The 25,552-nt window shown below is 37.4% G+C and overlaps 1 protein-coding gene across 1 annotated transcript in view; it reads left to right on the top strand.

The window, feature by feature from the left end:
• Window positions 1–25,552, top strand: part of GMDS (GDP-mannose 4,6-dehydratase) — a 407,121-nt gene that overhangs the window by 39,819 nt on the left and 341,750 nt on the right. Inside the window, exons 2-4 of the mRNA XM_021386284.1 lie at window positions 14,715–14,759; window positions 18,368–18,455; window positions 22,940–23,049. Of these exons, the coding sequence (XP_021241959.1) occupies window positions 14,715–14,759; window positions 18,368–18,455; window positions 22,940–23,049 (243 nt within the window). The remainder of the gene's footprint in view (window positions 1–14,714; window positions 14,760–18,367; window positions 18,456–22,939; window positions 23,050–25,552) is intronic.

The following is a 25,552-nucleotide window of genomic DNA, read 5'->3' as shown; positions in this document are numbered from 1 at the left end:
ATCTGAAAAATGTTTTTTCCCCTCTTTTAGTTTCTTCTCAGTTTGTGCTTTTCATGAATATAAAGGGTTCAGACAGCTCATTGATTTGCACCGTTTTGGAATACTGAAACTTATATTTCAACTGTTATCATTTGTGTAAGGTTAAAATACTTGCATTTAGTTTGCTCATTGAGAGGAATGTTTTACTCTTTGAACAACTGTTTTGACATATGAACAAACCTCCTACTTCAAGCAACTGGAGTATGAAAATACTCTAGCTGCAGTAAGTATTGCAAATGTGTTTGTTATAGTTATTTTCATCAAAGAATTTGCAGTAGTAGAGATGACATTTGCGCACCTACAACTCACAGATCAGTAAAAAACATGGATGTGATTCTAGAATATGATAAACCCAAAGGTTTCTAGAGTTTTTTACCCTTCATCACACACCAGCTTTGGGAGGCATAACTGAATTAAAGCACCTGGGATTGTTTCCCAGAGTGGTGGAAGTGACTGGTCTATACAGGCCTCCTTTTATCAAATCTGTGTAAAGAAGTTCCATGGCTCTGAGTTTCTAGAAATTTTGATGGCAATTCAGGGTAGTGTTTATTAAAGAAAAATAGCATTCAGCATGCATTGTAAATTCTTGCCGTTTTTTCATGTAAAGTACGTATTGTAGGGAATATTCAGAAGGAAATGGAATAGTTCTGTACCACAATTTTTTTTCCCCATAATTCATTGTAAAATATTATACAACTTTCTGTGGAAAACAGAAAAGATGTTCTGAAGCTTGGGGAATTAAAAAAAATTCTAAGAATAAGGCATTCCAATTTAGCATCTAGTTGACTTGAACTTCTGTATTCCTTTTCTCCTTTTCTAGTAACTTGTAACATTTTTGTGCATAATAAAAAAAACTCTCTGAAGGCCTCCTTCTAAACATTAGAAATGTGCTGTTCAGTAGCATATGCAGTAGTAGAATTGTATAAATTAGTTAGTAAATTGTGATAAAACATTTCCAATCCATGTGTATTGACAATTTTCTCACAAGCAAAGTATAAATTGTTTTTAAGAGTTAAAGAGAAGCTTCTCTTTAAGAAATAATGATGAAAAGCCTACAGAAATGTTGCAATATTCCTGCATAGGCTTGAACTCCAGATGGGAAAAAGATGTGGGAGGATTGCATTAGAGAGCAAGCTTAATTTTTTTTAGCCTAGTTATTGTGCATCTGGTGATATCAGGAGGAAATATTTTTTATAAAGAGAAAGCCAGAGAAAGAAGCGATGAGATGCAATTGAACATCTTGCCAACTGTTCTACAATGTACTCTATGATTGCTGACAGGGAAGCTGAAGGTTTCTTTCAGAGCCTTTCAGTTGATTTAGTACTGCTCTTTTACTAGGTCACCCATAGGTCTGTCTATCTTTTCATGCTCTATCTATAAAGTATTACTATTGTCAGTAAAATAATCAAAACTGTGAATTAATTAAAAGTCCTCACATAAAACTCTGTCAAGGGTCAGTTAGCTTAACGGTCTGAGTGAGCCACATCCCAGAGAGACTGGTGAGTGGTATACTACCTTCATAGCCATTTCATTTTCCTGTGAAGCTTTTTTTCCTGAATTTCAATTAAAAAAAAAAAAATCCATCCCTTAGCAGTATATTGATGCCCATTTCTTCGGAGACGTGCACTTATGTATAATTGTTAATAACTTTTCATTCCTGCTATGTTTTCAGGACTGTTTGGATACACTGGTTATAAAATACCCTAAATACTATAGCAAACTCATGCACAATCATTTACTTTACACTTGGAGGGGGGAAGTAAAATGTTGATTAAAACCAAAATCACGTTGCTTGGAGGAAATCAAGCGGTGCCAGAGGCAAAAGTCAAGGCACGTAGGACTGCTCTTTGCCTGTCTTATACTAAGAAAGGTCAGTGTAATTAGGTCTTTACCTCTTGTTATGACAACATCTTGAGAGCTTTAGTTCTTTCCAGCAGAATAACACAAAAACTGTTGAAAAGACTGTGTAGTTTGAACTTTATCTGCATGGCATCAGCAAGAGTAATTTGTTTTACTCAGCCATGCTATCTGTTAGAAAGGGGAAGAAAACGAGGATTCCTTTTAATATCTTAACCTTCTTTAGCTGGTTGCATTGTATGATATTTTCCTTAACACTGTAAGAATTAGCAAAATGAAGTACTACAAAGAAGTTATTAACCTTGCTGCTAGCATCTTAAGGCATTTTTGGAAGGGCATAAATACTAGAAAATAGAGAACACAGTGAAATGGAGTGCATAAGATGCTCATTTTTCTCCTGTGACTGCTAGTCCTTTGCTCCTTCATTCCTGATCATGTTCTACAAAAGGTCATTATGACCATTGAATTTTGACATAGTGAATGTCTCTACAACTGCTGTCAGAAGAGTTAAACATACATGAAGTGAGAGCTTACAGATCACTGGCTTTGGTGAAAGGAGGAGGAATCAACACAGTATTATAAAATGATCGGGATTCTACATTAATGAAGTACAGAGCAGTTGAACAGTTGAGGGTATGGAGTGTTCCAGAGAGGAATACTTCCACTTGTTTTTGTGTCCATCAATGAAAATGAAATGGAGAGTAAGTTAGAAATGTGTTTGACCCTGTGTGTGAAACATTTGTGTGTGATTCCTGATACCGTATGAGAAGCTATTGCTCTGGCTAGCTACTGGTTTTTGTGTAAATACACTGTTAAAGAGACTTAGTAAAAAGCATTTCATGCTATTTTGTGACTTTTTACAGGTCTCTTTAATATACAGTACATATACATGGGAATACTGAGAAAAATACAGCTTGGCATCCTAGTACACTATGAAATAAGTTAAGCACAAATATATCTCTAAAACCATATATGAAATACTTTCCAATGGAAAGTAGCAGAACAAAATGGGAATGTGGCAATAATTGTTGGAATGGTAATAGTTGTTGGAATACTAACTATTCTCTATATGGACAGATTCTTGTTTGTCAGAGTTGTTGCAGTTTTACCTTTCCTACATTGTCAGCAGGAGAGCAGGGAGCTTAGCATTTGCTGACCGTCTCCCATTAAGTTTAGAGAAAGCAATATGTAGCAGATCACACAGATGACTTCAGTACTAATCACAACTCTGAGTAAAAGAATGCATGAATGAGTCAGTGTTATTGGCCTCTGAGAGAGGGCAGAAAAGGGAGGTAGCTGTGATGCCTTAGATTCCAAAGACTGATTTTTTTTTTTACCACTATCTCAAAGTAGTTTGTTGTAGGTTTCTTTCAGAGTTGTGGTAAATCATGTAACTTCTTCCAAAATGGCTGCTGATGTGAAGTCATGTAATCCTCATTTTCTGTGAGGATTGAGTAGAGTTAAGCTATTTTCAATTTCTCACATTTCGGCAAAGGAGGTCCTCTTGCACTTTGCTGTTTCCTTTACATTTGATACTTAACAAAACCAGTAGAGATTCCTTCCTGTGAATATAGAAATTGTTTCTTCAAAAAAAAAAAAAACTTGTAATGAAAACTACATACCATTTTCTTCATATTTGACTTTCTGCACGCAAATATGTTTGTTCAGTTAAAGTATATCCTCACATAACTTGGCAATTAAACTAAAGAATTTTTCTAAACTATAAGCTGGTAATATTGTGAAACAGTGGTGTTTGGTATACTGTTGTTAACTCAACTAGGAATAAATGTAGCAGAACAGCTTGCAAAGTTAGACAAGGAGGATTCCGTAGTATTTCCTGTAGTTTCTAGGGCACAAAGTGATTCAAATGAACTGCTAAGAAACCTTGAGATTAGAGGAAATTACTGTGAACGCAGACAAAAATGACTAAAATGTGTCCTATGTACTCAGTCTCTCCACAGCTTGTAAAGTCAGTTAAATTTAACTAGTTTCAGGTTTTGGTGGAGCAGTAAATGAAAGAAGTTGAAGAAACACTTGTAACAAGCTCTTTAAAGTAATTTGTTTTGATGCTTCTTAAAGACTTCTTTGTAAAAGCTGTAAATAGTTCTTCTGTTTTTAGAGATCTATGCAAAATTGCATAATTCACTGGAATAAAACAGACCTGGAAATACTTAGACTGTGCAGTGACTTTACCTTGATTACAGCTTTGCCCTAGTTGTGTTAAGTAAGCTGTTCGTGAGGCTAGCTAGAATTTTTGATAACTGTTTGAAGCCTGATACAAGGGGTGATTTGCTCGCTCGGACTGTAGGTGACTCAATATTTTATGAATTGGAGGAATAGGTATTTTGTTGGCAATGCTGTAGTAGTTGCCTATTCCAAATCCTGTTCCTGACAGATAGGATAAACAAACATGATTGCTCACTTTCCTTTTCTAGTTCCCCTTAGACAAGATCCTTGGCAGTTAATGGAACTGTGGTTTTTTTCCCTTTCTAAGTTGACAAGGGGAAGCTGTGAAGCTGAGTACACAAGCATTGTACAGTATCTGTAAATATAAGGATGACCTTCGCCAACCTTCTCTGAAAAAACACTGCATCCCTTTGCAGTCTATCACCGAGATAATCCTTATCCTGCTTGGCTTCTTGCCACTAGGAAGCTTGCTTCATGTGGTATCTGAGCACTTGATTGAAGTTAATACACGTGACCTTATGGAATAGAAGAATCAGTTCCAATGCCCAATTCCTATCAATATTTAGTAAATGCTTTCACTATCACTGTTTTTATTGTATAGTTAGGTGTATTCAATTTCATCTGTCATTGATTTGAGAGGAAGGTTGCACTGCCTAAATTACTAGTACCGTTCAGTGGTAACTTGCACAATAGAGCAAGAATTATTGTAGTCATGTATTTCATTTATTCACAATAGGTCATATATTGTGGGGGGGAAAATCCTGGACTGTATGAAAAACAAAAGATCAAAAGAACCTTCTGAAGCATATCTAGACTTTTGCTCAAAAATATCTGACAAAATGAAGCTGCTTTTGACCATATTAAAAAATGTTTGGCAATACATGGGTTTCTGTTGTGTTGTCTTTGAAAAAACTGTTTAAATGCATTCTGTTCAAGTATTTGTAGACTGTGTTCCTTCGACTCACCTAATAATTTCACAAGGTTTTGTGAGGACAATCTTTTGGAAGGCCCAGGAAGAGCAAGTCATCTTGAGATTCCTGTCATTTCTATGTGTTTTTATGTCATTCAACTAAAACATAGCTCTATGAATTTAAGGCTCAAAATACAAGGGTTGCTCCAAAAGTAATGCCTCTTATTTTATGATGTTGGCCCACAATGTCAGAGGCAGATGTTGGTGGTATGGCAGAAGAGGTTGAACCTTCCTACCAACATTCGGTGACATTTTATTGTTGTGTGACAGATGGTAGCAGAGGGGCAGTCTGAGAGAATGGTGTCTGACATGGAAGCACGTATGATGCAAAGGTGTGTCACTGGATTCTTCCATGTGGAAAGAAGTGGCATTCATTGATGCTTGGTGAATGTTTATAGAGATCGAACAGTGGATGTGAGCACAGTGAGGTGGTGGGTGGTGCATTTCAGCAATGGTGATGTGAAAGACAAGTTTTTACTAGAGCTGTACAATTACCAGTGCTGCACATAGGGTCCTGTTCATCGCTGGTGAAAATGCATAGGTAGTGGTGGTGACTACAGTGGAAAAATACTGTTTTGTAGACGAGAAATTAATCAAATGGTGTTTGTGTGCTCTTTGAATCTGTTGTAGTTTCTATGGAAATTAATAGGAGGCATTACTTTCAGGGCAACATATGTACTTAACACGTCTCTGTTTTGGGTAACTAGAATGTGTGTAGAGAGCAGATTAAGGAGCAACTTTCTAAGAGCTCTTCTATTATGTGGAGTGAGATTGACAACAATAGTCCTATAATGAGAGTTATTTAAAATGCTATCCCTATTGTGAAAGTATCAAGAAGTTCAGGCATTTTGAGTTGTTGACATGGTAGTTGTAAGGATTTTGAATTCTTCCTGTATCCATTCTTGTTAGAACAAGAAATCTGAGCAGCCAGAGTTCTAGGAAGAAAAGTCTGTCTGGGCGCTGATGAAGATGTGCATAGTGTTGGGAATCACCTTTTAAAGTCCTTCATCACTCATGATTTGAAAATGTGAGAATCTTGAAATGATGAGATGGGAATTGCATAAACAAGCAGAGTCCCTGAGAATGTAGCTGTACTTCAGTGGATACCAGCCCATTAAGAACTGAGCTTCCGTCATGGTGATTGGAAGAAGCAGTGCTGGAGAATGGATAATCAACTGTAATGTAAGGCGTTTTGTCCCAGGACTTGAAATGTCCAGGAAACAGAGTGGTTGCTCCTTTCTGACTTTCAGAGTACATTATTGCTGTGCTGGTACCATCCCTGACTTTATTTGTTTGGTATGCTAAGCAAGATCAGTGCTTTCACTCAATCTGAGCAAATATTGCAAGACTGAGAACTGTTAAAGCTTGGAAATACCAGTTGAACATTCCAGATGGCATTTCCAAATTTCTGACTGTGCAAACACTGAAAATAGTTGAAGTTAGCTTAATGTGCGTTGCTTCTCAATTATGATTGGAACATGCTTTCCTTTTCTTAGTGTTTATTTAAGTAAATCATCTTTGAGGTTTAATTGCTATGTTCATACTTAAAGCTGTTGAGTACGGAGGAGTGAATATGAAACATTTTCCTCCATGTACGTTCATCTATGCCTCATTAAGTTTTGATCTCATGCAAACAAGATACAAGTGTGATGTTTATTTTGTTTTTCTGAAAAAATAATTGTGTAGGGAATAAAAAGAAAAAAGTCTTTACATTAAGTCAAGTGCTGTTGGCCTACTGGATTGTCAGCACAGGAGGATGATGATTGTTACCGATCTCTGGTAACCCTTTTTGTATTATTCTTGCACGTAGAGAACCTAAACCTGGTCCCTGGCCAGCAACTGCACATAACATCAATATGATGAGCAGCAAAATGGTGTTTATTGGTAAAAGCTACAGAACTATATAGTATTTCTTATCTTTTTACTAGACTGTTGCAGATGCTCATGCAGGCTCCTGGCCAATCATATTGAATCTCCCGCTTCTGACCTGTCACTTCCGAAAGGCCATATATGCCCCTTGTTATGAAAACAAAGAACAACACGGGTTACAACACGGGTTCAAGTAAAGTAGGTGAACCAGTAGCAAGCATATGGGGAAGGGCCTTCCACGTTACAACCTGAGCTCCGTGACATGCCTACTACAACAGATGATACAATGGTGAAAGCTCTGTATTGGGCTGCAGGGAAAAGTAAGCAGTCCTGTCTAGAAATAAGTTGGGATTGTTTTGGTATTGTGTGTTGAGCTATGCACATAGGTTCAGGTGGCCTCTCCAGTTGTAATAATAGCAATGTTAGCTGCTTTTGTGTTGGTATTCATTTCAAGGTTGTTAAAGATGGCATATTAAGGTCATGACTAAAGATTTAATCTAGTCCTCCTTGTGTCACTTAACAAAACTACTCATTTGCTTTGAACATAACAGGCATCGTATTTCTTCCAAAACTTTCAAGGCTTTACAGCTTACTCTTTTTGTTACAGCAACAAATCTTGACTTTCATTCTGAAATGAGAGGTCAAAGTTGTTCTTCTGAGAACATGCCCAACTTAGTTCTGGGCTTATTGTTTTGTTTGCTCTGCACAGGGAGAACAGGTCTGCTTGTTTGCGTTTCCACTGAGTAGCGTTAGGTTTTGGTTTACAGTTAGCATTTGTTGCAGAGGGGGAGGCTTCCCTGAGTCAGCTGCAGCAGTTAGTCATGTAATGGGCTGATGGATTAGTCTGAGTGCTACAGGATGGGCATGGCCAGAAAGCTCATGTCTCCTGCTACTTGGAAATGCTGCTACTGTTATGGAAGGGTGAAAGACCATCTGATACCCACAGTTATTTGAAAGCGGGAGGAAATAAGAATGGACAAAATAATCATCTTGTGGCTGTTAAAGCTGTTGCAGGTTTCCCCATTGCAAACTCAAAGTAGAGGTTTTTATTTTCTTGTGGATTGTTGTCCATATGATTTGCGTTTCCATGTTTATAGAGCTATTTGACACATTCTTCTGCTCCCTGGGGTTTTGCTAGTGAGAGAGAAAAATGTAGCTAGATTTCTCTCAAATTTAGAGCTCATAACTGGTTTAATTTATTAGTATACTGCACATATTCATATCTGAAGAAAGATGTAATGCAATATAGCTTATTACATGTGCTCAAGAAAAGCTTATTTGAAAGGCTTTTTACTGATACTTTTCTTCTATAAAAAAAAAAAATTCTTTGGATGTATTTGAAAACTAGTAGTTATTTTTGAGTACCAGGATGATTGAGAGTTTTAGGGGCATTAATTTTTTTTTTAAATAAAGCTGTCAAGCACCCAGCTGTCTTCACTGGGAAATCTGTGGTGAGAGTATTTGGAAATAAGACATTAGATGTCACAGGTTCTTGCAATCACAAAAAAATGTTGTGTAATCGGTTTGGTGTAATTCATTTTACACTAATTTTTGTATGCCAGCTGCAAGCTATTTGATGTTGTAGAGCATAATCTGATTTTATTGAAAGTATCAACATTTAAAGAAGTGATATTGCACTTTCATGCCTTTCTATTGTTGGCTTAATTTAAGCCGGAACTCATAACCAGCTTCCTCTCCGAACGGTGAAGGACATTTGTAATTACACAAACTTACTCTGTTCATGCTGGCTTTAGAACAGAGCAGTATTTCTTTCAGGCAATGTCTATGTTCCTATTCATGGTAGAATACCTATAAATGCTGATGATGTGAGTTGCATTGTTTTGTATAATGATAGCTGTGGAGGGAGGAAGGAAGAAAGGAAAACCTTCTGCTGTTGTATGTAACTGCAGTTATAGTCCTTAATATAACTAAATAGTTTACCAGTGGAACAGTTGTGTGAAGTCAGGAGCTCAGATGTGGAAATAACATGATGATTCACTTTTCCAAGCTACTTGCTTTTCTTTTTAATGACTCTTAAGTGAAGAAGAACAGAGTAATGTAATTAGAACACTTCTGGTGTTGCTAATGATAACTTTTTCTCATACTTAAGCTTATTTTTGTAGTACGTTTAATGCACCACGAAAAGAACTTCAATTGTGAGGAATGTTTTAAAACAAAAATTTAACGTTTATTACCTTTTGACTTTTCCTTTGGACTACAAGAACAAAAGGACACTTGTTTTCCTATTCTTACTTTGGCCAGAATACAAATCTGAATAGCAAAATAACTACTGCATTTGTAGGTTGGCAGCTTTAATAAATCAGTTAAGAACTTCAGAGTTCATAATTCTTCCTTTTTTTCAGTATGGAGCTTTTCTTTAGGCACACTTTAATGTTTTGCCTCAAATAGTGCCTTGAAGACTTGAGACAAAGTGCAGCAGTGTTCTGTTTATAGTAGCTACACAAAATACCTGTTTCCTCCGTAAATCTTTGAAAATGATTAGAAGTATGCATTTTTCAGCAGAAATAACAGCACATGGTACTACTCTTTCAGATTTCTTTTTTTGGAAGATGACTGTCATGCTATAAAAGAGTAGTTGTTATTATGGATTGTTATTAAAATCATTTAGAAATGGTGTATGCTTCCTGCTCCAAAGAAACTGCCACCACAGTCCAACTTAAGTCACTGAAATAGCCTGTAGTTATGCAGAGGTTTTAAAGTTTGATGAGGCAACTATTTATTGTGAAGGGATACGAGTGGAACCAGTTCTGCACATTTCAGCAGAAGTACATATTATCGCTTTAAACCAGGATAAAGGAAAATTGTGATGGTGCGGCGGTGGTGGTGGTGTTACAAATCTCTTTATTGAAGAAATTAAAAATATACCTTGTGGATGAACATGCACCTCTTCTCTCCCTGCTTCTTCCCCCAAACAAACTAATTGAACCTAACCAAATTGACTTTAAAACACAGCTACTGCTTGTAGTTCAAATAGTTTAAGGATGTTATGAATGACATTGATAACTTACGGCATTTCGGAGTATAGATGGAATAAACTCATCTTTGTACTGTTATTTCTGTGGCTATGGGATTAGTTTTTCTCAATTTCAAATTTTATAAATATGACCAGCCTTAGTCTCTTGTTTATGGGGAAAACTATGGTACTTTTTTCCAAAGGAATAATTAAGTCTAAAAACTGTATCCATCATGTGTAGGAACTGCATAAAAGTACAGAGCAGAACTATTAGCATATAGCAAAAGGACAGATATTCATCCTACATATCCACCTTGAAAATATCTCCCTCAGAAAATCTAAACCTTCCTCAAGTACTGCATCTGACTGCAGTTGTGTATAATGTTCTCAGGCATTATTGGTAATGTATTTGCAGGTGGGCAGGCACAAGAGCAAGGCACAGTGGTCTCTCTCTTCTGTGAGGTGAAGTTTTTTGCATGGCTGTGCTTCTTGGGAGTTCTGGTTGGTATCAGGATCTGTGTGCCAGACAAGTAGAGAGCTGGACTGTTGGTGGATGGTTTCTTTAAGGATCTTGCAGCAATTTGAATGTTTTGCATGACTTTGTCTTAAAATTGCAAGTTTGTGGGAGATATCACCTTGACCACACTGCTCTGGAGATGTTTCTGAACTGTTTATACTTCTCTCCTATGCTCTTCTGAGAGACTTCTCTTCTCTGTATTATGGTTATAATACGCTTGTATAGTTTTTGTCAGGTTTTTGATTGTTTCCTTTCCTTCTGAAAAAAAAAATTAATGTACTTTCCCACAGAATTTGAGGAATTGTAATAAGAAATCTATTCAGTTTACTCCTGGTCTCTCTTCTCCTGTTTGTTTTTCCATCTGGTACTTTCTTCCTTTCCTCTTTCTTTAGCAGAAAGGAGCTGTAGGGAAGGAGGATTCCTCTTCCCTAGACTACTAGTGTTCAGGCTGGATGTGTAATTTCATTCTGGAATCCAGGAACAATGTGGGAGGATATCAGAACTGGTCATCTCAAAGGAAGAGGGGGTTGATGTCTTTCATTTGGGGTTGCTCCTATAGCCTTACCTTAAATGTGCTAATATAAATCTGAAATTAGCCTATTGGTGCAAATGGAAATTCTCAGAACAGAACAGCTCAATTTAAAGGAGACTTGGATTGTCAAACAGGGTATTTAATGCCACTGATTTCCAGTTTTCTTTTCTGTATAAATAAATGATCCTGTTCTTTGCTCATAGGTCAAGTTAAATGTGATACGTTTTATTCTAGATGTTTGTGGCAGGACTCTAACTCTTTCATGTCTCAATTTCTTTGCTCTGTTGGAAAGGGTTTTCTTTGACAGCACGTCAAATTTTATTGAAATTCTTGACTTTAACTACTGCATTAAGAATAAAATACTGCATCCTACGGTTCTCTCTCTGTAGTTTATATGACTATTTTCTTTTTCTGGGAATTTTACAGATGTGTAAGACAGCTGCAGTTGGAAGTTTACTGCTGTGTATTGGAAGACAACTAAGTATCATTCTTTGCATATGCTTTCATACTACTATGGCTGAAGATGGTGAAGTGATTCTTCAAGTATGATATGTCAGTGTGTTGATTTTAACTGAGGTAGTGTTGTTAAAAGGTGTTGACTGTTCAAGGTGGTTTGGAATATCTGCGTGGAGTCAGTTCTCATAATGATCCTGCTTAACAGCAGTTCATGCCCTATTTTCTTTCTTTGAAATGGGTGGTTTAGCCAGAAAGGGATGTACTTCAGTCTTATGAGGTTTTATTGATCTAAAATCAGCAGTAATAGTTGGGTACTTTGCATTAGCAAATGTAAGCTCTGAAATGTGAGAATGCTTCTAAAGTAAAACAGTATATTGCACAGTGGAGGTAGCAAAGTAACCAGGCACTCTAATTTGCTTAGTGTATGACTTCTCCACTTGTTCTTGCTGTTGAGTTTGGGGAGTAGATTGCCTAGAGCTATCTCAGTGATCAGATTGGGGTCTGGCTTTGCTACTTGTTGATTGCATTTGATTACAACCACCTAAGCTGGTACTGAGAGTGATTGATGAGGGTACGCTGTTTTGCATAGCTCGTATAATAGTGCAAAAGCTTCCAGTAATTAAATGGCTGCGCTGTGAGATGGAAACTCATGAAGTGACATCATTCACTATGCAGAGATAGGAGGGTAAACTTTTCTGAGTATTTACGTTTTTCAGTATTAAGGAAAACATGATTTGGACCAGTAGTTTTAAGGTAAAGCACTCATGGAAATAACATCAAGATGAGTGTATGCATCGCTTACTAATGGGAAGACTCTGCCTATGCACGTGCCAACCTGCAAACTTTGTGGATCAAACCAAGTCATGCACTTCATGCTGGCCCATTCCTACTCAGAAGAGTGAAAACTATTACAACAGAAGAGTAATAGAAATGGATGTGATTGGCAGCGTGTGACTCAAAGGAGAAAGCGCTAACCCTAACGAAGATTGAGCTTTCTTGCTAAATACCTAGTTCCTTTTAATGTTGCTTTCCTGGTTTAGTGATTTCTGAACCCTGAAAGCTCTGTTTGTTTTAAGTGGAAATCAGTAGCTTCAATAATTTAATGTATATTTGTAATATTGATTTAAACCACTTCATCGAGGTTGCTTAATTTTCTTTGTTGATACTACTAAGAAAAGATTAAAACTGTGCTGTCCTTACAGGGTGCAAACTCTTAAACACTTCAGCTGCCATTCTGATTGCCATTTTCACTGACAACTGCTATACTGAAAAGAAAAGGAAGGTAAACATGAAAGATGTGATACTGTATCATAGCGCAGGACAACTTGGATCTGTAGTGTGTGCCCTTAGCTGGCAGTGAATCAGCTGTGCTGTCCTAGAGCCAGAAACCAGTAGCTTTCACACTTGCTGCCTGTTTCCCACTCATTGTGAAGCCCTGCCCTATCACTTGATAGACCTGGAAAGGAAGCAGAGAGGAAGCGAATGCCACTGCTAGTTCAAAATGTTCCAGTGTGTTTGGAAAGTTTGAGCAACAGCCTGGGTGAGAAGAACAGGACCTTATTGACAGGGTTCAATCCTAGTCGAGTCTGTTTCACGTCAACTTTCTAAGTAGTTACAGCCTGTCTTTTTTCATCTCCTTTCCACTCAGGGTTTCCCACTTTTACCTCCTTTTCATGTATTTTATTTACTTGGATGTGTAACCAAGGGGTTTTGTGGAGTTTTCTGATCCACCTCTGCTAAATCCTAAGGGAATTACTATTGAGAAAGACAGCTATATTAAAGATTTCTGCCCCTACTCCCATATTTCTCCAGTGTTTCCATTGCATATATTTAGTTTCTCCCTTCAGTGGGATCTTGTTCTATGCGATGTACAGAAGCACGTACTATTCCCGTGATTCCATAGCAAACATGGCTTGTCATGTTTCATAGTCTGTTCTGATTATGGGCACTGAAAAGTGGTAAGAACATGCATATTGTACGTGTAGTAGGCAAAATATGTGTAAGCTGAGTCATGATTCCAAGATCTTCTAGACTATGAAGATGAAGAAGATGAAACATTTGCACCATAAAGATGTTATTTTTTTAATACTGGAAATTTCAAGACATGGTAGTACCCTACCCCTGTGACTAAATTTAGGTATGATTTTGCCATCAATCTTGTTAGCACTCTTCACTGGCCACCATGCTGCTTTAGGGCCTCCTGATGCATCTCAAATTTCTTATTTCACTGTGTTATTCTCTTTAGGCTGCCTTGAGATGTGAAAAGTTAGTTTAATCTGAGGTGAGAAAGGAGGTTCTCTGGAAACATGGCTTAAAACAGAGGACCGAAGAGATACGTGTTCAGTTTTGTACTTCAGTGTCTCTCGTCAGGATCATGTCAAGGCAAATGCACGTAATGCAGTTTAAGCATTTGAGCCAAGGTGCTGTTCCATGTTTTTGTGGTATTCCTGAAGCAAGTCAATTGACGCTGGAATGCTCTTACATTATTATTTGCTGTATTGGTTAGCACTGATTCCAGATGGGTGTGCTTTGTTGGACTTGCAATGTTATGTACAAATTTATAAGGATAATGACTTACTGTATTTGATAATCCTGGCAATAGCGATGTTAGGAAAATCATTTTATTTCAAGAAAACGCACACTAGCGTGTGTTCTGAAGTATTTGCTTTTTGGTAGTTTAATACTTTGAGCTTGACAAGGATTTAAAAGTAGGAGGAGGGGAACCCTCTCAACCCTCAATGATACACAAACTGTAAAAGTGGCCTGTATTCCGTAGTATAAATATAGGATGTGCTAGGGATGTTTTTGAAAAACTCTATCAACAGGCAGAATTTCTACTGCCTTTAGATTGCTTGTGGAAGGAGTGAGTGCAACAGAGATGCAAGTGAGACATGGTGCTGCAGAAGCTATTTGGTCCTGTTACTGTGCTAAGCTTGCACCATTTTTTTAGAAATGTTTTTCCTTCCCTATCTCCAAAATAGTTCAAATTCAATAACTGTGGTTAAGATATTTTGGAAAGATGTCCCCAGACGCTTTTGAATCTCTTCCCAAGTTCCATTATAGAGACAGGAGTTCTGAACCAGCCTTTGTAAGCAAGTTATCTTAAAATATACTGTCTTAGTCTAAAATTAACCAAAAAGCATCCATAGTATTCTAGGTCAGTGCATAAATCTGGAGAAGTCAAAGTATATGCTTGCTACCCAGTCAACTCATTGCAAATTTTTTTCTTCCTTTTTTGGGACCGTAACCAGTCCAAGTCTCCCAGGCCCATTCACTGTGTTTCTAACATTTTCCTATATCTTACTCTTCCCAGGATGGATCGTACTTGGCTGAGTTCCTGCTGGAAAAAGGCTATGAGGTGAGTGACTCAGTGACTAACTGCAGGCTGATGGAATCACTTGGATGCAGCAGCTCTAGCTTCCTTTGCTTCTGTCTTTCTCTGTGTATGTTTTCCACTCAACCCTAGATAACAAATCAAAACTCCAGAGAGGAATGTGCAACATGGCCTGTAATCATGCCAGCTTATTGTACTATTTATCATCTAATGTCCACTGGTGGATTCCCTCTTCTCCTTGGGGTATAGCTGCTTTGCGTGTTTCCCGCCAGCTCAGATAAGCAGCAACCTGTGCAAGCCAAAACTGTAAGGAATTAGGGAATAATTTATGTGTACCACAGAAAGGAATGAGGATCTCCTGTTTTTTTTTCTCCCTCTTGACACTAATGGCCCTCTTCAGCAGTTGTACTTCAATGAAAACCTTGTATTTTCCTTTCTTTGTTTTTAACCAACAACAAAAAAGAACACCTCAGACTTTCAGTAGTGCTACTTTCCGCTGTCTTCTCTTGTATTAATCATACTTTTACTTATTATATGATTTTATTTATCCCTTTCTTAAAATAAGTGAAGTCAGATCTCTTTCTGCTGCGTAACTTTGACTGGCAAAATTACCATTTTTCTGTGGACCACCAATATAACAATCACATTATTGTGGAATTATCTGATGGTTCACCATATCAGTCTTGAGAGATGCTTCCAGAAGGTATGATAGTGGAAGGAAATGGATGGTTAAATCTTTCCACAGTGCATTTCCTGGCTCAGTAAATGTTAACACTTATTCTATAATATTGGCTTACTACTTCTGTTATAACATTGTTTTATAGCTTGGTAAGAAGTCTCTTCTCAGCAGATTTGCACTTTGCATGCTTTTGCACATGGTTAGTCTTTTTTTCCTCACTGCACTCTTTCTACTGCTTTGTTGACTGATATACTTACTGGTGTGGTTTTTCAGTGTTGTAAACTGATGAATTTTACTATTTCTCTATTCCACTTGGGGAAAGAGAGTTATTGTGGCTGCTTCTGTTTTCTCACAGGTAAAAGCATGTGTTTTCCTAGTCCACAAGGAAATTGAAGTGCTAGGTGCAGCTAAAATTAAATATTATGGACTCCATGTGGAAATGCACAGGCCCTTTCCATTGCAGAAAGATTGCGCAGGGCTTTTCCTTACTATTCCTCAAGTCTACCTCTATTTGGAATTATTTACTGTGTTCCTAGCTAGGGACCTCTGTTCCTGAATAACTGAACACTAGTGTAAAAGTGATAACAAGGTCGTTTGTTTTACTGTTATTTTCTTTTAATTGCAATCTACCTGAAGATCAAGCCCTATTGAGGAAAAACACTGATCTTTCATTCTTAACTAGATTAACCAGTTAGCACGCGTTTTAGCTTGTCACAAAGTTTGCGTTTCACCTGTCCCATGAGCACAAAGGCATCTTTCATCATTTTTCACAGTAATATTGCTATCATGGGTTAAGCATTTGGCAGGCTTACTTTCTTTTGTGTGTGCGTACCAGAAAAAGGAGTGAAAGGCTTTATTTAAAAAGAAAACAAAACACCACCAAAAAACCCTGGGGTTCTGGGTTTTCTTATTATTGCTGGATACATGAAGTTCTCTGGCTTTGTTTGTTTTCGGAAATATTTTGAAGTCTTGTGGTGATTGCATTTAACATATCTCCTTGGTCAAACGTTGATATCACTGTCGTTCAGATGACACAAAACTCTTGCAAGCGTGGTCTCTCATCAAGCTTTTAGCTGACAAGGTTTGACTTATTGCTCAATTTTTTTTGTGTGGACTTCAATTTCAAGATGATTTAAGTCCGATAATTGAGAGATCAGAAGTCTCTCATCAGGACTTCAAGCCAAAATGTCTCATTTTGCTAGGACAATTGTGGAATGCTTCAGTTAGTTTCCTTTGCAGTTTTAAAGTGTCAAATTATTCTAAACTCTTATTTTGTTCATCAGAACAGATGTTCATTTAAGTAACCAAAATATTACCAGTGTCTTTTGCAGAAGTAATGATATTATTATGGAGCTGCCATTTTTGAAAGCATTTTTCTAGAAACTATATGCTCCTAGAAACTATTCACACATTATTTACTTTATTTAAATTTACTAAATAATAATAAATAATACTAAATTTACTTTGCAGGGGATTTTAACTACATTCCGTAAAACTTGCATTTACACATTCATTGCTTAGGAAACAATTTTTCTTTTTGTGGATGTATTCAATTTCCCCACTTCAAAATGTAGGTAATTTGCTTAGTTATGGAAAGTTCAACATTTGAATGCTAGAACAAGGTATATTATAAGCCTATTGTGTAGCTGGGTGATAGAGATTTTATGCAAGGAAGTTGATACTATAGATTTGTGCAAGTTGTATGGATGAAGCCCTTCAGTAATAATTACAGACTTCATCACCAAAATATCGTTCATAGAGCTGGTCTCATTCTGAGGTTGTATTAAGTTTCAGACACAAGATGGAATAAAATGCGTCTTCTGTGAAAAATAAAAAGTTTGCTGTGTAAATAACTGTAGCTTGTGCTACAGCACAAAAGGAACAGCAACAAAATGAAAACCTACCACCTTTCCCTGCTGGTGTATTCTCACAAATTAAGTCAGTGTGAATGAGAGTGAAGTGGTGGCCCAACTTAATGAGGTGTTGGAAGCATCAAATTGTAAGTAATCACTTTTCAGAAATCAAGTACAGTGAGAAAGGGAGGACAGTTAGATGCTGGAGTTTGATTTCACTTGTGCACAGTTCCTACAGCTGGTAACCTAGGCTAACACAAATTTTGGCAGCATGCATAGGGCTATCTTACATAAGGAGGAAACAGAATCTGTGTTAGAACAATTTCTCTAATGTATTAGACACAAACAGGCCTTTCTTTTAACATTAGTCAGAGCTGCTGCTTTTTCACCAACTTATTTATCGTGGCTGGTTAAAGGAAATTCCCAACCTGTGCTTCAGTCTTAGACTTGCCTGTGTGTCTTGTAACCCATCTGAGAACACTGACTCACAAGGTACAAAAAATAGGAATGACTGTTCAGTCTGTTCTTCCAAGACACCAGAAAGTGAATAACAGCTGTCTTCTGAAGCATCTTTGGGCCTTGCTACTGCTGTTCTTCTGCCCACCTCTCTTTCCTTTCCCTGGTGCCGACTCTTGCTACTGCTTTTTCCATGCCCATCGCCTTTGGCTCTGGAAAAGCTTCTCTGTAATGAAGTAGCAGTGATTATCTTGAGATCCACTTACTGCTTCTCCAACTCCACTAACATCAGTGAGTTTCACTCACTAGGAGATATGATGCTCTGGGTCAATTTAGTATTTTCTGCACTACGTGCAATACCTGGGCTGCCAGGGTTGTCAACAAGAGAGAAGGTGAAAACACTCGAGGCTACTAAAATGATAACATCAAAGCACATCACAAAGTATTGTGTTAGAATTTTGATAATTGTATGCTTTTATGAATGGAGACACTGATGGGATTAGGCGCATGTATCTGAGAGAGTGTTTCTCCTTCATGTCTTAAAGCATTACAAAAGCATTAATATTGACAATATTTTGAAATTTAAATCATTTACCTCTTATGCTTACGACTTCCTTTTGTATTTTTTCATGTTTAATCTCCAGGTGCATGGAATTGTTCGTCGATCTAGTTCTTTTAACACAGGCCGGATTGAACATCTCTATAAGAACTCACAGGCTCACATTGAAGGAAGTAAGACCTTATTTTTATATATAGTCTCCTTGTGTAGTGTGGGGTAAGGTTCTTGGGAGCAGGAAGGGAATCTCAGTTTCCTCTGACTTAAAAAATAACTGTTAGTTAATTAAGCTGTTACTTGATTTAGGATTAATTATTTAAAAAGAAAAAACAAACCCAAGACTTAATAGCTAAGCTTTCTTTTTCTGTTGGCTGCTGTCTCTCAGAAAATCAATGATTTTTCTATGATCAAATTTTCTATGATCAAAGTGTGAAAAAGCATAGATATTCTTATGTGTCACCAGAAGGGGAAGTGAAGGGCATAGGAAGACACCTACTATTATTCATCAATACTGGCGTAGTTCTTAAGTCATAGCAATTACAAATTGGCTGGCCCTCCAAACGTACTTATGAGAAACGTATTTATTGAAAGCACTGAGATTTCAGAGCACTCAAATGCTGTGGGTTTTTTTAAGGCAGTTATCTTAAGGTTTTTTATCAATACATTCCTGATGTGATTAAATAGGCTTTTACATGACCAACAGTATGAAATCTCTTGTTTAAATATGTTTTTGGATTAATTGCTTTTCTCTTCTATTTAGTTCTTGTGACCACCCTTCATGTAATCAGTCCTACTTGCATAGGACAAAATGCTGTATAGTAAGAGGGGTCATATGTTGTATGGTATGTTTCCAGAAAAACTTGTTTGTATCAAGAAGATGAATTCAGGTTGCACAGCAGCCTTTCATTTATTGCATTATTCTTCTAAGAGGGGTAAAATACTGTGAGCTGCACTGTCAATTGTGATGTTCTGCACTCCATTTCTTTTTTCTCATGAACTTCTTAGTGCCTGAAGGAGGTGAGGGTTTGGGGACAGCCTATATGATGTTATAAGTACAATGTAATCAGTTCTTGCTTATGACAGGAAGAATGAATGCTTGGACCTTTAAAGTATGCATCCATGGAAATGAATACCTATTTTTCCTGAAGGAAAGGAATTACTCTTGGAAAGTTGCTGGAAACTTGCTGGCAGTGACTTGTGTTCTTTGCTACTGATGAAGATCTGGAAATCTGAAGTGATTACATTTTAGTGCAATCTTTTGAGTATTTTACTGTAAGGAGACACAAACTCCTCATTTACTGAGAAGTAGTAGTGTTGTTTGGTTCCAGTTCAGCAGAAGTTTAGAGGACTGAATGTTTGAATGAACATGTAGTTCTTTACATTATGTGTATTTTTAAAGTTGTGCAGACTGAAACAGCCTTAAAGAAAGCTTTATGCTTAAGGTGTTACCTCTAAATATTTCCATGCTGTCAGCAAATTTTATCTTTTGAAGTGCTTCCCACCATAATGAAGCAGAGCCTAAGTTTATTGACCTGTAACGCATAATGCAGCTTTTAGATTTCACTTAATTCTTTGTCTTTTAAAAATATATTTTTATACGACAGTGTGTTTTCTGTGAATAGTTTCTACTTACTGTACATTGCTACTTAAAATATCTTCTTGAAGAATACTCAATCCTATGTTTCCAACAAGGACAACATATGAACTGTCCCATGACTTACAAATTTATGACTTAAAATGTAATAGCAGGCAAAAGAGATCAAAAAGGAGTCCGTATATAATAAGGACAGGATAGAATATGAAAAGTGATTTGAGAAGATAACATGTATCACAGATACATCTACAAGCATTTAAGGATTGGAAAAGGGAAAAAGAAAGCAGACCTTAAATATTTCACCCCACTTCTTATCTCATTTTCCTTTAACTAAGGAATGTAGCCATATGAATTGAAAGGAGGAAGAATTGGATTTGAAATCTCAGGAAAGGCTGCTCCATGGCAACTGGTTTGAAACAATGAGTTTCCAGGCAGTACTGGAGGAAGCAAAGAAGCCATAGTGATTGGTGTGAACGAACTGAATTGCTTTCTGCCCTGTGTTCTTCCCATGAAGTGATTACACATTGCAGGATGTAGGTGATCTTCACAGACACTGAATCTCTTAATCCCCCCAAAAGTAAGAAAAACAGGAAGAAAAATGTGTTCCTTGAAGTAAGTCCTTCAGCTACAGCTTGCTGAGGAGACTTTTAGATTGGAAAACTTTAATATCAACTAATGCTTACCCAAAGATGTTGACATTGAATCTGTTTATAAGTATTTGAACCAAATAAGCCCTGTTTCTAGTAGGCCCTTTCCACTTAGTGTATTACTGCTGGGAAGACCTTTTTTTTTTTTTTTCAAGGATCTGAAAATGAAAACAGTGCCTCGTGTCCTGCTCCCCATCCAAAAAGACACTTAAACAAGAAACTTTGAAGGTGATGAGAGACCAAAATGGATGCCGTAGTGAGAGCTCTTAAGCATATTAATTATGGCAGAGCATCTCCATTGCTCAACTCAACCCAAGTGGCAGCCCTCCTTTCCCTTGAGTAAGGAAGCTCAGAGACCAGAATCTATTTTGGGGATGATAACAGAACTGGATGTCTTTGGCATGGGAAAAGGGAGCCTGGCTATGGTACTACTTCCTCTGTTGCTCTTAGCCTGGGGAGAAAGTAGTAGTTCTTTCATACATAGGTCTTCTGGAAAGCTGCTGTCTGGGACCTCCTTTGATAACAGCATCATCTCCAAAGTGTTTTTTTCCTAAAGGCTGGCCTAGCAGTCAGGGAGATTTCATTTAACTCCCAGATGAAGTAAGAAGATCAAGACTTGCCCTGTGGCCTAGGTGAAACTTTTTCTGGTGCAGAAAGGGCAATGCGTTTCAGTTCTTCCCTGCTCTGCCAACCTACAGACTTGTCTTGAAAACAGAAGCAACCACCATCAGAGAAAACGGTTAAGTGGTGCTTGCTAGTTGTCTCTTAGTGTTGCAAGAAAAATGCAGCAGTTCTTAAGGTGATCTAGATGCTGACAGTTCGGGGGAATATAGTTTAGCAACAGTATCCAAAAATTTGTATCCTACAGCTATTTGGGATCTTGTGTATGCTGTGGTCCACGATCAGAACTTGTTTCATGTACTGAATTTCATTCAGATGCATTCCTTGCTAGTGGAAGTATGGTATTGTTCTGTTACAGCCTGTGCAGAATCTGTGGTGAAGGCAGGCCACACTGTGCATAATTGACACGTGCGCATAGATGGTCATAACCTGCTTGCCATCCGTCAAGGATCTCTCTTATTTAAAAGGGCACATTATAGTTCCCTTATTGGTTAGCCACAGCTTCAATTTAGTCTGAGTTCTCCCTTTAGAACTGCCATTTTCAAGCAATACAGACATAAAAGCAGGCTTCAGAAATATATTGTGATCTACTGGACTCTGCTATTTTGTCAACTTGAAGAGCCTTTGCTGTTTAAAAGAAAAAATGCCAGCTTATAAACGCAACTTGCATATCTGAACAGCATTTTAAAAACTAGTTTCTTGTAATAAACCTTGTATTTTAGTTTAGGGATTGGAAGAAACAGGCAAAATCTGTGGATGATGTGTCCCCCAAAAGAGTGATTATTGTCAAATGAAAAGACATAAAAGCTAAATTATGTTGAAATAAGGATTTTTTTTATCTTGGAGATTGTGCTTAATACGTTGATGTTTACACTGCTCTAAAACACGATCAAATGAAAATCAATATAAATATGGCATCTAAATGTAAGCAGCTATTTCATTGATAGTTATTACATCTTATTTTTTTAATAGATGTGATTAGCAGTGTGGTGTTTTTAAGAATGAGATAAGACATGTTTTATTAGAGTGAATTTACCTTTTTGATAAGGTCTTAGCAGGTTAGAGTCTGAAGGCTATGATAAGTCAATAAGCCATTGCAGCCTGCTGTATTATTTTGATAGAAACTGGACTCTTGTTCTTGCTTACCTTTTTACATGTGAATTAGAAATAATTAAAACAAGGAAGGATAAATAACGTATGCATGACGGACATTTCTTTCTAACTGTGTTTGAGATTTGTGTAATATCATGAAACGTTTTATTGCTAGTTAGTTTTCCCTGAAATTGACTTCTCAATGTGTATCTAGATTACAGTACAGCCCCATGCATTTATTAATGCTAATGTTCATCTTATAGGAGGCCTAGGTATTTTTGTACCTTTTCTTTGCTAGCTGTGTCATGAAATTATTTTATATGTATGCTTAGGATATTAAAATTCCTGTAATAGAAAGATTGGAAGCCCAAACTAAAATAATGTTCTTTGTAGGTGTACAGCTGAAATTCAGTATACTACTTTGATTAAATTTACATAACTTGGGTTAACAAAGTGTAAGCTATTGAAAAATACCTAGTTGCTAGGTAAATTGCATTACTCAAAAGAATCTAAAATAGCATTTAGTATTGTAGGGAAATATATATTGTGCCTGAAAAGTTAAAAACAAGCAATAGCTTACTTTGCCAGTGTTCTCCATTTTTTTCTAATTAATATTAATTTGGACGTAAAGCCTGGGATAGAATCTGGACAAAGAATGCTGTATTGGGATTGAAATATATTAACTGTGTGTTTTTAAATTCTGAAGACATGAAGCTGCACTATGGTGACCTCACGGACAGCACCTGCCTGGTGAAGATCATTAATGAAGTCAAACCCAATGAGATTTACAACCTGGGAGCTCAGAGCCATGTCAAGGTGAGCTGAGAATAATGAATGTACGTTGGTGGTGACATATTGATTTGATTATTTTAACTTGCCACATTTATAACCATTTTAATAAGTGCTGCCTTTGGATAAATACTAGATAATTGTGCTTGCTGTGGTGCTGAATTATTGCATGAGTTTTGATGCTGACTACATAAGCAGATATTGGAATTGGTGAAGTTAAATTCTCATTATCAACAAGATCCCTAGGTTTACAAATCAATTTAATCAGCTGTTTGCAACAACTTTCTCTGTGCAGCATACTGCAGATCAACCCTGTGGAGAAATTATATGCTGTTGGTATGTTAGACAATGATTAGAACCACGTTTGCATTAAAATTCATGTATGTGCCATTTACAGAAAGGCTTCACGTATAGTGATTTTCATGCAGGTGGTATTTTTGATCTATAAATAGAGAAAATTGCCTTGCTACAACTTCAGGTTTTACTACTTTTTTTGGTTGGAAAATCAAGTTGTAGAAACTGAAACTGAAAGAACTTCTTGGCAAAAAATTGCTGCATCATACTGAAGCATGTACAATAGAACAGATATATAATATGCAAATTAAAGTTATGTTAAGCTATATTGCTTTGTGTTCATCTCAGTTCACTTACAGGTGAACTTCATTTACTTGCCAAAACGTCATTCAGACTCCCCGCCGTGATTACAAACAAAAACTGATGGCCAAGTAGCAAATAGTTAGCCTTATGCCCTTTCCTTAATATGTGCAGTATGAAAGTATTCCTTAGCTTCTCTTGCGGTTAGAACTGAGGGAGCATTTAAGTTTAATGAAAACCAGTTTGGCTTTGGTTTTGTGAATCAGCCTTCCTACAAAAAGCAATCTGTTGCTCCTATCAGTCCAAAAGCCCATGAGGAAATGATGGTGAAAGACTCCAGCTATTGATAAGGTAGACAGGAGAATATAAAGATGAAATGGGAATAATCTTTCTTTTCAACTGCTTGCATGATTGAGTTATCCAGTTTGCTCTGTGCTATGCCTGGGGGTTTTTAGATCGGGTACAACACTATCAGAACAAGTCTACGTGATTCCAAGGGCAGCTCTGGTCTAGAAGGCAGTTTAACTGCTGCTTTGTAGAATTAAACCAGCAAATTGTTTCAGTATTTGCAGGTCAAGTTCGGGTGTTTCAGCGCTTCGCCTCTTAAACCATTTCACAAGTTAACAATCTCCATGGAATTGGCTTCTCTCCCCTAGGGACTGGGTTTAGAACCATGCTATCTATCTCCGTGTGCCTATTGCATTTCCCAGCAGCTCAAATCACAGCACTGAGAAGTAGTAAAGGGATGATGGTGGTAGTGAGACTGCAGTAGATTCTTAAATAATACCGACTTGGGCTCTGGGAAAGTTTATTCCTTAAGTTTTCAATGAAGTTCATGCAGTGAGCCAATGCAGATCTGGTGCTGACTCTTAGCTTTTGGAGACCTAAAGTGCCATGGTGCTCAATGAGAAGACATGAGAATGGCTTCTTGAGAAGCTAGGCTGAATGCAGCAGACCAATGCTCAAGCAATGCTAAGAATTCCTACTGCACGTAGGTGAAGCCTGGATGAGGATGTCTTTGGAAGATGCTTACTGTGCTTCTTAATATCTCTAATAATATTTATGTTGTTGCAGCTGGGGAAATAACTGAGGTACTTCTAGCCTGATTGAGGTGACTGGTGGACTTCACTAGGGTGTTGATAGGACTTAAAATCATGGAGTTGATGGAGTTGGAAAAGACTTCTAAGATTGTCAGGTCCAACCGTCAACCCCTCACCACCATGCCCACAAAAGTATGTCCTTAAGTGCCACATCTGCATGTTTCTAGGCAGTACAACAGTGTTTGCCATTTGAAAAAATTCCCAGTGTTAGAAGAGGGGTGTTAGAACTTGGCCACTTGTTAGGAGTGAAGGTCTTTCCCAGAGAACTGAACACTTCTTGCAGTTATACTTTGCTGATGTAAATGTACCATTTCTGCCTGTGTGCATCATGCTTGGAGAAGGAAGAAAAGTCTTCTAATCTTAGCTTATTTCACATTCTGGTCACTTTGAACCAGTGACGTCTTCAGTGTTTTTTGGTGGTGTTTATGTTGGCATGTGTTTATGTAAAATGAAGTTTTTTTTAAATCGCTCTCACTTCCAGTTAGTTCTATGTGAGCCATGCTGAAATGAAGGAAAACAAAATAATAGGAAGTTGGTCTGGTTTCCTACAGGAAACCAATGAAGATGAAATTGGTTCTTGGAATGAACCCACGGTAGTCTGGGAAATACTGTCAGAGAAGACTTTTTTACTGAATCATAAATAGTGAGGATTATGACTCAGAGTAGGTCATTGGGAGGCTGTTCTAATCTTCTGCATGGGAGAAAGTGAGAGAAGACTGAAACTTAGTCATTAAAAACAGTAAACTTAACAGAATGATATCATCAGTAGGAACAAATTATCCAGTGTGCATTCCTGTCTGTTTTGAGGAGAAATAGGGATTAGCTACCCATACTGT

This window comes from Numida meleagris, chromosome 2 (assembly GCF_002078875.1).
Source record: "Numida meleagris isolate 19003 breed g44 Domestic line chromosome 2, NumMel1.0, whole genome shotgun sequence".
In the NCBI taxonomy this organism is placed as follows: Eukaryota; Metazoa; Chordata; class Aves; order Galliformes; family Numididae; genus Numida; species Numida meleagris.
Note: the sequence above shows the minus strand (reverse complement) of the source record. Positions and strands in the feature narration are given on the sequence as shown.